This window comes from Mesoplodon densirostris, chromosome 16, assembly GCF_025265405.1.
Source record: "Mesoplodon densirostris isolate mMesDen1 chromosome 16, mMesDen1 primary haplotype, whole genome shotgun sequence".
Classification (NCBI taxonomy): Eukaryota; Metazoa; Chordata; class Mammalia; order Artiodactyla; family Ziphiidae; genus Mesoplodon; species Mesoplodon densirostris.
Window position 1 is genome coordinate 82,407,852 of NC_082676.1, and position 13,211 is coordinate 82,421,062.

Here is a 13,211-nt window from a genome sequence, read left to right on the forward strand (position 1 = left end):
GTGCTATGTGCCTCGCCCAGAGCTTGGTACATTCTAGACTCTCATTAAGGATCTGCTCAATGAACAAGGCAGAATCCTTTGCTGCTGGTCCACGTGGAACAGCCAGCAATTATAATTAGGACATTCCACCAACAGAAGCTGCTGTCCTGTCATCACTGAAGTGCTAAAACTTGGCGAGATCCTAGGTATAAAACCACATTTGGAAATGTATCAATACTTAGGACTGCACTGACTTTGTTATATTTGGTATAAAATACAAAATAAAATAAAATCCCACTCCTCCCAAAGCCAGTGTCAATTGTATTTAGGTATGAGCCAATGAAGACAGATTTGAGAACTTTAATATATGTCACAACAATTTTTCAAAGTGAGAAACATTTCAGATCTGTGAGAATTTCATATTGCATTTTTACGAATAATTATGCAGTTGAATTAACTCAAATGCTTGTATTTTCCATCCATTACTGTGATGCTAATTGTCCCTTTCAGGGACTGAGATGTGACAGGAACCTGTCATTGCCATGACATTCAATAGAAGGAACCCCATTTCTAGTTTTCATCCATGGGGTCTCGCTATGTAACAGATTTTTATAGGGAAGAGATTTTCTTCTTTCTGGGCTCATCTGGAGACTCTGAAAACTCTCCCTTCTTGAGTGAACATGGTCATGGAGACTCAGGAGAAAGAAGAAGGACTAGGAGTCTGGAGACGTGAACCTTGCCTGGGCCCCAAGTCTTGATGTGACTTTGAACAAAACTCTCCCTGGGGATTTGATTCCTCATTTCTAAAATGAAAATCTGGACTACCCAATCTTTAAGGCCCCTTGGAGTACTTGATGTCTCATAATGTGCAAGTGGTTCCAGCCCATTGTTACAGAAGTTTCCCTGCTGGTTGGAGAGGAAAGCTTGGTACAAGTCTATGTTTCATAGTCTTTGGTGATCAAAGAGGCAATCAACATGTTTTCATTGTCTAGGTTTAAATGTGCCTGTCATTAATTTTTGACAAGATTATTTGTCACTGGAAATCACCTTTTAGATTTGGTGATCTATAACAATGACTGTAATAATGAAAAATCAATAACGCTCCCAAGGTGGATGCAAAAGAAATGACAGGCAGCATCTTAACCAACGGTCCAGAGAGCATCATTTGGGGAATATTTTTTTCCCTAACTATACACACTCTCAGATCCCATGTCAGATTTCCTAAATTAGAATTTCCTAGCTTGGGTCCTGGATCCACATGTCTCAGAAAAGCTTCCCAGCTAATTGGTGCCTTTTGCTCCCCAACCCACCTTTGAAAGAAGTGATTTAAATACTGATTATCTATCAGGTAGAGAGAATCGTATGATACAGGCCATACAGTGAGGTAAGTGGGCCTCTGATAACGTACCAGGTCAGGAAGCTGGCAGCATTCTATTTTTGCCTACATAGCTGTGTGCTGTTTAAAAATTCAAGGAGGCTGAGCGCTTGGTGCGGCTGAATTTATATAAGGTTTACTGAATGCTCCCTGTGGCTGTGGTTGGTAGCATTATAATTTGGGTGGTGAGCAGATTTGCAATTTTTATATTAAATTTGGAATGCTGGTTATAAAACTGTTTAGAATGCATTTCAGTGATGGATGGTAAATGGCTGTCTAAGACAAATACAAGGCCAATAGCCAGTTTCTTTTCTTTCCCTTTTTTGGTGTTACTTTGGGGAAATTACTTGGGAAATAAAGAAGGTTAAAGATGGTTCTATCAGTACAAACTGAAAGTTCATATACAAATTATAGAAGCTCTTGCCCTAATCGTTTTCTTCCCTCCCAATGGTATTTACTGGGCACCCAGAGACTGCCAGATGTGAGACTGAACAGTTGCTCTAACACAGCAATCTTTCGTGTTTTACTCGAAGGCTCTGAGAATATTTTTCTCCCTTAGCTCCGTAACAGGGAGAAAGGAGCCCCCCTGGGGATATGGCTGATGGAGGCTGATCCTGTCTGACACTTAGGGACTCTGAAGACTCAATGTGATAACTCAGTTATGATGCAGACAGGTAACACACCTGTTCCAGTAACTTAGGCTCTCACCACACATGGGCAGTCAAGTTCCCTTAGCATTTATTTAGATTGTACATTTTAATACATACAATATCCCATTTTCATGGTTCATCCTCCTGCCTCTGGGCAGAAGCACAAACCTGCTTCAGAATCACTATTAGCTAAGATTATAAAAGGGCCCTCAACAATCGATTCCAATGCGTAACTGCTTTCACTGTGAGATGATTCTCCGGAGCCCATTAGGCTCCAGCACTCAGGAGGGAAGTCTCCTTGTTAACTGTCCTAAAAAAAAAAGTCCTCTACAAATCAGACAGGGGTTGGCATCTCTGGACCTCCTAGAAGGAGCAGCTCTCTCAGTGACCCTCTGATCTTCCAGCCCCATGTCCTACCACTTCATGAAATACATTCAGAGCCCACCAGACCACTCATCCAAAAGGGGGGAAGGGGATAGGACACTAGGTCTTCACTATTCATTCATTCCAATGGTGGAAAGGGGATGTGGTTTTAAAATAGTCCTTTCTTTTCAGCTTCTTGATGAGCTATGTTTTTGTCCTGATGGACTCTCACACGATGACCTGGATCCACAGGTAAACTTCATGGACACTAGACATCAATAGTAACCCTGCCTCATCCGTACTGGAGAAAAGAGAAGACGACACTTACTGGGGCTCTGTTTCTGGGCACATAACTTGATTGATATTTAAAAGGATTAGACTGATTTTAACAGAGTGGAAAATGCATAGTTTTCATACAGATAAAGAGCACTGCGGCAATGATGTGCATGACCAAATTTCAAAGGCATGCTCTCCAGCAGACACGGCACAATACTTTGTGGTTACTTTCAATAACATATTTCATCTGAGGCTCTCACAGTCTTTTACAAACTAGCTGTGGCATGATCATTTTACAGATGTGGAGTCTGAAAACACAGGGTTTAATCTGATGAAGATTCCACACAAGGTCAGCGAACGAGCACAGAGAAGGAAAGCCAGGAGGAGCTATTATCTTGCACAACACATGTCAGCGTATAAAGGGGACAAACTAATTCAAAACAGAAGGCGAAGCTATTTAGAATCCAGAAGAAAATGCTAAGCTGAAAGAACATAAATAAATAAAAATAAAACAATTTTAAAAACCTTGAATAATGCAGCACCTCTAGTGAGAGCTCAGCCCACTCACACAGTGAATCTGGAAATAGGACGAGCATAACGCTTACATATGAGCCCAGTCACCGCAGGCAATCTGCTCTTCTTCCAGTATTATTCGGGACAAATAATTTAGTTTTCTTTCTTTATTCTGAAATTTGTCACCATACAAAATAATGCATTAAATTTTTCTTTGATTTCTGCTTTTTCCCTGTCTTCAATCCCCACACCCCAGAGTTTCAGAGAATCCACTGACTTCTCATCCTTTCTATTCGTAAGTTCACTTTGCCTGTAATAACCCCTAGGTTCCTTCTATTTTCTTCACAGACATATGTTATACCTGGTAATCAACAACCCTGTCTGTTTTAATTGGTTCACCACCTGAGTGAATAGAAAAGTATCCCTTGGAGGCCCTTCAGCTGACATCATTCTCCTTAAGGAGACATTATAGTAAATAAATAAGCAAATGAATGTGAGTCAACAGGGAGATTAAAAGACTTAGATGAATGATGGTTAAGGAATTCTTAAAACCCGCTCACTAATGGGGGTGAAGGCCCTCAGCGCTCCCAGCCCACCCAGTTTCTGTGTGTTCTTTCCTAATCTTGGTTTTTTGTAAATTAAGTCTTTAACAACAGTTGAGCAATTACGAAATTTCTTCATAGAGCAAGTCTTCACTTGCAGACATGTTGACATCTTCCAGAATGTCCATAGCGAAGTACTCACAGCAGCAAAACTCTGGAAACTACTCGTATGTCCATCAAGAGGATTCTGGGAACCTGATCAAGTGTTATGCCAACTTGGTACCATTGCTCATGGGAAAATGATAAATTGCTTGATAAACCGATAAATTGTTTGTGGACCAGGGAAATGAGAGCTATCTGGTAGGAAGCCATAGTGTGAGGCTTCTCTGAGTGAGGTGACTCCTGTAAGTCAGCATGTCCCTCACGGGGACTCTGGACGTTCTGACCAGGGAGTTGTGCCCAGAGAAAGTGGCTCTCCTGTTGCATAGGATTCTATGGCAGAGTGGTTCTCGAACCTTCCCCACGTGGGAAGCTATTCCCTGCAAGAGGTGGCGCAAAGAGAACAGCATCTGGACAGCTGTGTGGACTGCAGTGGACGCTGTTACCAGACCCCCTCCATGCCTCGGCCCTGCAGGGAAGCAGTGATCTCTGTCTTACATTGTTCCTGGGTCACCCGCTGCCAAGCGTAGCCTATGGGAGTCCTGTGAGTCTGAATGCTTAGTTGGACCCAAGAAGACCTCCTGAGGGCATTGCAAATGGTTACTTCTGAGGATCAGATTAAGAGAAACTTTCACATTCTACGTATATATCTTTGAATAATTTCAGTCTTTAACCATAAACATGTAACTTATTATCTGGAGAAAAAAAGACTACTGAAAGAAAAAAAAAAACCTCCATAAAAGGAACTGTCATGTCAAACTCCTTTAGAGGTCTATGCCCAGGAAAACATGGCTAAGATTCCACAATGAAATGGGGATGAATAGGATGTAACTTTAGACAAAGTTCCAAAAGATTAAAAGCTATAACCAAATCTACAGTTTTGAGGTGAATAAACATTCTTTATCTTGGTAAGTATATCACAAATTCTGGATATACTGAATTCAAGTGTGTTTTTTCAATATTTTTTCAGCTTGATTAAAAATTTGGAACCTTGTATGACTAGGTAAATTTAATACGTATCATTTAAAAAATGATCACCAACCATTTTGTTATGCAATTAAGACAGCAAGAGTAGTTTTCTATTTTCTACTTCCATAGAAATAATGAGTCCAGTGTGGTGAAGGGATGAGGTAAATAAAACTTGTTCCCACTTGGCTATGAAACAGCCATTCCCTGAGAGGAAACTTTTAGCATCCTTCCATATGAACACTTTGGCTTTCTTTCCTGAAGAAATTCTGTCTTTAACAAGTCCAATAAGTTCCAGGATGTTGTCAGGCCAAACAGCTACCCCATTTGGAGGTAGCTAATTACTTCAAGAAGATTGACATTATATATCATCATATGAACAATTATAAGATGAATCATAATTGATGAATACCTATACACAGATTATTGATCTCAAGTCCCAACAAACACTCGGCAAGACAGACGATGTGAAGTGAGGCTGCACAAAAGAAATGTCAACTAAGCGAAAAAAATAAACCTGATATTCATCTTGATATTTAAGCTTCATCTTGAAAATGTTAAATGGATGATGCCGTCCTCTCACTGAAATAAGATTTATCACCATCTAGAATGACACGCTACTGTGTGTTTAGAGATAATGTTTCTCCCCGGTTCTGTTTCGATAACATTGTTTGGTTAGAAATGGGAAATAGAGATGAACTGCCTGGTTTCTGCTCACGGGTTGTGTCACAAGAGGTGAGTCTCTCGTTCCCACCACAGAGACCATGAATGTCAAAGGTGCAGCACAGCCGGGCAGGAAGCGCTCGGTGAATTGGGAGGAGTTCGTCAGAGCTGTGGCCAAGGAAAAGCTCCGTGGCACCCAGGCAGCCCTGCAGGGTTTATAATTAGCTCAGCTTCCCTGTCTCCAGGCGGTGCTGGTTTTAGGATCTCACCACATGGTTTCAACCACTATTCACATTCTCTCTTCTCTTTCAAATCCATGCACACTTGTCTGTAGTTTCCCTTTCATTATGGTTTTTTGTCCTTATAAGAAAGAAACTGTAAGTCACAAAGCTGGACTCAGTGTGGAAAAGCAACTTCCCATCTTCGCTATCATTTAGATCACAAGTCTGTCTTCGGGAAAGGGGTTTCTGGGAGAAGTCCTCTATGAACAGAATGGAAATTCCAGCTGGGTTTCAACGTTCAGACCCTCTTGAATATCATCCAGTGGTTTCCCACATTACTCAGACTCAGGTTCACGGTGCCACGTGATCAAGCCCCTGCCCTCCTCTTTACCACACTGGCCACTCTCCCTGGATCTTCTCATTCTGGAAACACACTGAGCTTGGTCCCATCCCAGGGCCTTTGCATTTGCTGCTCCTTCACCTTCAGCTGTGCTCACCTCCAGATCTTCACACCTCTCTTCTTTTCAGTATTCAGATCTCAGCTCAATCTCACCCCAAGATCACCCTTTCTACCTGCGCATCTAAAGCAGCCCACTGCCCAGCTCTCAGGTCACACTATCACGTTGTGTTGTATTTTCTCCATGGCACCTAACATTACCTAAAATCCTCTTATTTACTGGGCTTTGTTTGTCTGTTTATTGCTCATTTTCTCTGCTTCATGAGAGGAGGGATGTCATTGTCTTGCTCACAATTGTATGCACAGTGTGTGGCTGCTCAATACAGATTTATGACCAAATGAAGGAGGAAACCAGCTCGATTTTCTTCATTTGAAGGCCACTTAATTTTTTCAGCACATATGTAACACACCCTTTTTCCCCTTGAAAATAAATTTACATGTGTAATAATCTCTGTTCATTAATTTTGTCTGGTAGCAGACAACCACTTCAGTTCACAGGTTCACGTCATTATTAAACTCAGGTAAGTTTTCTTCTATTATATCTTTAAAGACTGCGTCTGTCTGCTCCAACGTTTTCTTTAAAAACACTGATTAGACCTATCTATTATTGCTTAGCAAATTTATTTAAATATCTCTCATCTCATATTTCAACTAAAATGCCATTTTGTCAGAGAGCCCAACCCTGAAACATCCTTACACTAAAGTGTCCAACACCTTCTGCCCATCACATTTTATTGATATTTTCCTATAATGCATATACCTCACTTAAAATGGTAACTGCAACTTAACAAGCATACTTTTTAACTGTTAGTTATTATTATATTTTCCTGGTTTACTGTCAGTCTGTCCTGATATAAATTTAAGATATATAAGAGAAGACACTTTTGTTCTTCTTGCCCACTACTGTATTACTAGAGTTTAGAAAAATGTGCCTATGTAGAATGGCATTGAACTAATGGCACTGAAAGAACTGATATGAAATAAATCATGGAATGAATTTATACATACATACATATATAGATATATAAATCTTGGTAAAGTTTGTATCCTTTTTTTCAAGTAAATTGTTTTTTTCCAACTACACTGTGGGAATTTAGCAAGTTAATATGAAAATCTGTACATTATTAAAGTACTGATGTAGTAACTTATAATCAAGCAGTTAATGAGCTGCAAAGCTCACTTTAAAAACCAGCTGCTCTATACATTTAATATGTATACAATTACTTCTTGTTATTGTCAAAACTAACTTGGGACATGAAGAGTAAATTGCAGAGACAAACTTAATAAATTGACTTTGATGTAGATGCTTCTGGAACTGAAGCCTCTTGGGAACACTGAGCTAAAATTCATACCTGAACCTTCTTCAATTTTTAATCGAATATTATTATGATAACTTAACAACAGAATTTCAAAGATTGTTCAATTTTTCCTGGACTCTAGATTCTTTTACACATCAAGGAACCACTTTATCTACCCAAAGGTATTTCTCTTTATATTGTGTATCAGATAGGGAGCTTAGAAGCCATGGAGATGTTAAGGAAACATTACGTAATTAACATGAAACAAATCAGGGACACACATCTGACTAAATTATTTTTTAGAATATCATAAGACACTATAAAAATGCACTGAAAAGCCATACTTAGGGAAAGAAGGCTAAATAGACAATGATTATTGACTGATTTGTAGGCAGTTCAAATCAAAATGCCCAAAGAGCTGTGCCTATACAAGGTTTCCTTTAGTTGAAGCAAAAATAAACAAACACAAAATAATAAGAATACATTTACTTGGAAGATACACATTAATTTTAGGAATACCTTTCTTTGCTTAAAAGTATTTTAAAAACCAGTCTTTGCCCAAAAATTTAAAAAAAAGATTACTAATGTATCAATACACTCTGGATATCTTATCAGATGAAATGCCTCCTTGCTTCTAGATAATTCCGTATTTACTATCTACCTCACCTCCATGTGTGAGGGCAAATTAATTTTTATGACTTTACTCCTCATTATGTGGAAGTCTAAGCATTAATGCAATCTTTTTTAAGAGAAAAAGGGCAAATCTATACTAAAAAATTTATTACTAGTTTATTTTAATAGGTCTCACTCATGGCTGAGAAGTTATAAGTTGATTAAAATAGTTACTTAAAATACACTGTAAATTTTATGAAAAAGATAGAATTCATTTACTGTTGCTTTACTATCACTCAAAATTTTGTGTTCAAAAAATGTCTGAATTGTGTAGAATACAAATGGAATAGAGGACAAAAATTAAAAACCTATCTTTGAAAGACGAGTAATTGAAATAAAACTTGGTGACACTTACAAGCTAATACCTAAAGAGAAGGGGGGGACTGATAATGCAATCACCTCATATACTTTATAAAACAAATGTTCTTAATTGGAGATAATTATTTCATAACTCACCTCTGCATACTTCAACTTCAATGTTTTATGCATTTCTCGGAAACGACTGTAACGCCTGAATACGGTCCACGTCTCATCCAGGACAGTGATCTATTAACCAGGAAAAGCAAAATAAATCAGCATTAGTTGGAGGAAAAATTTGTTTCCTCTTATTTGTTTAAAATAATTGGTTTAATGTATATACACTGATGTGTATAAAATTGATAACTAATAAGAACCTGCTGTATAAAAAAATAAATAAAATAAAATTCAAAAAAACCCCAACAAATCACATAATTGTTCTTAAAAAAACAATTTAAAAAATTGTTAATTAAAACAATTAAAAAATGCATCTTAAGAAAAATAATTTGCTTCAAATTAAACAAATTGTTTAAAATAATTCAAAAATGTGTTTGTTTGAATTTGTTTAAAATAATTTAAAAATTAACGAAAAGTGATTAGCATGTAAATTTCTCCAGAGAGGAAAATATTAATCTAGCGGCACAAATAAGACTTACAAATAACTGTACTCTGCTTAAGCATGCATCTCTGCTTCCCAAATATGATTATGAGCAGCATGTGACTCTGTAAAGTGAAGGACACAGAGTTTCATGGCTTATCAGAAGTGTCCCTCCACTCTCCACGCGGGGTGCAGAAAGGACATCCCACAGCGTGACCTTTCTGTTACAGTGATGTGCCTACACAAAATGTTTCCACTTTTATATAAAATGTCAGTGTTGGTTTCCAGATGCCACCGCAATGGACAAGAGAGAAGCAGCAGCAGAGAAGAAAAAGAAGGAAGAGGAGAAGGAAGAGGGAGGACAAAGGAGAAGGACAAAGAAAAATGAAAAAAAACAAAAACACTCTGTCTGCAGCTCAATGATCATGAGTATCAAAACCCACACTGTATTTTGCTTTATTTCGGAGGAAGAATTCTCAGTCCAGCCTCTAACCAGTAGTGGAACTTACTGTTCCTATTGGATGGCAGGTGGACACTGGTACCCATCAGTCACATACCAAGGTCACGGTGACCAGGAGAGGCTGGAAGACACCACCAGCCTCCACAGTCACACCTGAGGCACAGGCTCCTGATCAAGTTCCCATCTCATTCCCACTCTTCTTCCTCCAAGCTCCAGACACATGTCCCTAACTGGGAGACGTATTTCTTTAGATGCCACACACCAACTTCAAGGTCAGCCTGTGTAAAACAAATCCACCCGTTCTCTCTAATCTCAACTTTACTTCATCTCAGTGCACGTCACCACCATCCACCAAGCCACACCAGACAGACGCTGGTCCCCAGGTCCCCCCAACAAGCCACAGTCAGACAAGCACCAGGTCCTGCACCTCTCACCTCCTAGACCGTCCTTAGTGCTCTACCCTTCCACCCTTCACTGCCACTGCCATCTCAGTCTGGGCCACCAGGTCTCACGCGGCCTCAGCCAGACCTCTCCCAGTGTCTCCATCCAGTTGCCCCTCCAATCCCTTCTCTGCACCATTGACAGGGGAGCTTTTTAAAAACTTAAATCTGATCATTCTACATCCCCCCTTAAGTCCCCTAGAAGCTTCACGTTGCTCCTAGAAGAAGACCCAGATTTTATATTTGTACTCGACTGCGTGCAGCAGCCTCTCCTCCCGCAGGTGTCTCACTCCCTGGAAGCGCACACTCCTTCCCACGCTGGGCCTCTGCAGGGGCCGCGTCCCAGTACTGGAACCCTTACCCCGCACATTAGAGAAACACCCTTCTCAGGCTGGTGATTCAGCTTTTGGTTCTCCTGCATGTACACCCCAGGGGTGAGCAGGAAAGTCAGGGATCAGTAAACCACAGAGATCAGTAGGGGGAGGACATCCATGCAGGGAGCCTCGGGAGGAAGAGGGAGTCCTGAGTCTCAGCCACCCGCAGGTTCACTCACTTCCCCGACTGGCAAATGAGATGATTTTGGGTTATCCAAGGATGTGTAGTATTAAAACTTTCATTGTTCTGGCTCTATAGTCATCATTTACAATAATGTTTTAATTGTGACAGGTTTCTTCTTGTGAGTTTCTTTAAAAAGATATTTCTGTGGGCTTCCCTGGTGGCGCAGTGGTTGAGAGTCCGCCTGCTGATGCAGGGGACACAGGTTTGTGCCCCTGTCCGGGAAGATCCCACATGCTGCGGAGCGGCTGGGCCCGTGAGTCATGGCCGTTGAGCCTGCGCGTCCGGAGCCTGTGCTCCGCAACGGGAGAGGCCACAGCAGTGAGAGGCCCACATACCACAAAAAAAAAAAAAAAAAAAAAAAGGTATTTCTGTAAGGAAAAAAAGGTAAGTATGTTTACAAAAAATCATTTAGAAAAATGGTACCAATGTCACCAAAGCTTGGGCAACACTGCTCCTGGCAGCTCAGCTGGGGGCTTTCTCCCCAGCTCTCTCCTCAACGGACCCCACTGAGCACAATCAGCAAGGGGGTGAGGGCTTCCTTAGGGCAGGAGCACAGCAATACGCCACCTTGGCTGGATGCAAACCACGTGTCAAGGAGAGACCTGGACAGGGGTGGGCGTGACGCTGCCTGCTTGCCAAGAAGGCCCAGGAATTAACAGAACCATACCCGTGACCCAGGAGTAGTAAGATGCAGGATGCTCACAGGGAAACCATCCTGTCCTGGGACTTTGGAATCCAGAGAAAGTCACAGGAGAAGCCTAGGTCTCCCTCCTCCCTCAGACGCTAATGCTCCGTGGATCTCTGGCTGCTTCCACTGCTCCTCTTGGACTCACAGTCAGTCAAGGGCAAAATCCCCCCATCCTCAGCCTCTTCTGGAAACATCCCCTTCATCTTCACTCTAACTGAGAGCTGGCTCTCCGCGAGGGACCCCTTCCCCTGGAGCCATCTCACGTAGGGACTGTGTTCTCCCCACACTCTTCATCCTGTTGTGCTGGGAGGTTGGTGGACGCTTTTCTACTTCCATCCAACGTTCACACCACTGCTCCTCTGCCCTTCCTAGAACCCCACCTACGTGAAGCCCACACCTTCGGATCCTACCTGTACCCACCCTGCTCGCAGGCAATGCGCCTCAGTCACATCCCCGACTCCTTGAACGTCTCAGGTTTTGCTCACTGTCATCTGCTCCAACGCTATGGAACTCCTGCCGTGAATCCTGGTCATTTCATCAACCAACAGATGATCCCTCCAACACCCCGACCTCCTGTCCCTTGACCTTTGCCCTGGCTCCTCCCTCACCCAAGTTGGAAACCATGGGCCATCACTACAACCTTCCCCTTGCATTCAACCTCACATCACTTTGTTCTGCTCTTGAAATTCCCTTGACTGAGCTAAACCACGATCTTGGTTAAATCCAACTGTCTGCTTACTCCCAGCCTGTACCTGCAGGACGGGGCGGAAGGAAAACATGCCACCAAGTGGCTGCCTGGTCCTAGTTTAAAGTCACAGTCACCACTCTGAGGTCAGCCTGGATGCCTCCAGTCATACCACATTTCCCCATTCCATCCATTCTCCCATTCTCTTAGATACGAGTTTTCTAAACAGTTTACTCCATCTTTCTCCTCACGCTCAGATGATAACCTGAGTTCCTATTTCACTGAGAAAGTGGAAGCAATCAAAAGAACGCGCCCACAAGCACCCTCAGCCCACCATGGTCACCATCGGCCTTGTACCTCCTCTTCCCTCCTGCTACCGGGCGCGGGATGTACACCACCGCTCCTGGCTGAGGCCAACCCCTCTTCCTAAATGCTGGATTCTGGACTCCACGCCCTCCTGCCTTCTGAAGGAAACTGCAATCAGCAATTTTCTCTTCTCTCTCCTGCACCAACACAACCCCAGTCTCTACTAGATTATCCCATTGGCATCTAAACTAGCTAGGATTTCTCTCACCTCAACTCCCACCTTGGCCTCCCTTTCCCTTCCAACTGCCACTCCATTTCTGTCCTTCCTGTTATAACAAACTCCTTGCAAGAGTTTATCCTTGATGTCATCAGTTTCCTTCCTCCCAGGATCCCTTCAATCCAGCCTCAGTTACTCACATTCCACTCAAACTACGCTCATCTCCTCTTACCAAGGTCATCAACGACTGCCACAGGTTACTTCACGCTAAACCACTGGTTCATTCTTGGCCCTGATCTGACTTGACCTATTGCAGGATTTGATGGAGCCAACAGCTCCTCCTCGAAACATCTTTTTCATCTGGCTTCCAGGCTGCCGCCTCTCTTACCTTAGTTTTCTTTGCTGGGATTTCTCTTCATCTCCCTGACCTCTAAACATCAAAGTGTCCCAGGGCATAGTCCTTGAACGTGTTTTATTTTCTACCTGAGCTCACTCCCTTGGTGATCTATCTCATTCTATCTCATAGCTTAAACTTATACCGATGATTCCTGGGATGCTCATCTCTCTCCCTTGAACCCAGACTCGTACATCCTACTGCCTACTTGATATGTCTGCCTACCTGGATGTCTAACTGCATCTCAAACTTAACATGGCTAAATTTACCAAAATTAATCTCATCCAGACTTGCTCCCCCCATCTCAGTGATGACAATGCCATTCTTCTATTTCTTCAATCCAAAAACTGTGGCATCATCTTTTTTGTGTGTGTGTGTGGAACATGGGCCTCTCACTGCTGTGGCCTCTCCCGTTGTGGAGCACAGGCTCCAGA

At 42.0% G+C, this 13,211-nt stretch overlaps 1 protein-coding gene across 3 annotated transcripts in view; it reads right to left on the reverse strand.

Moving 5' to 3' along the window:
* KIF16B (kinesin family member 16B) overlaps positions 1–13,211 on the reverse strand; it is a 298,237-nt gene that overhangs the window by 61,839 nt on the left and 223,187 nt on the right. For all 3 annotated transcript variants that reach the window (XM_060078071.1, XM_060078069.1, XM_060078070.1), the window contains one exon: positions 8,591–8,680. In XM_060078071.1, the coding sequence (XP_059934054.1) occupies positions 8,591–8,680 (90 nt within the window). The remainder of the gene's footprint in view (positions 1–8,590; positions 8,681–13,211) is intronic.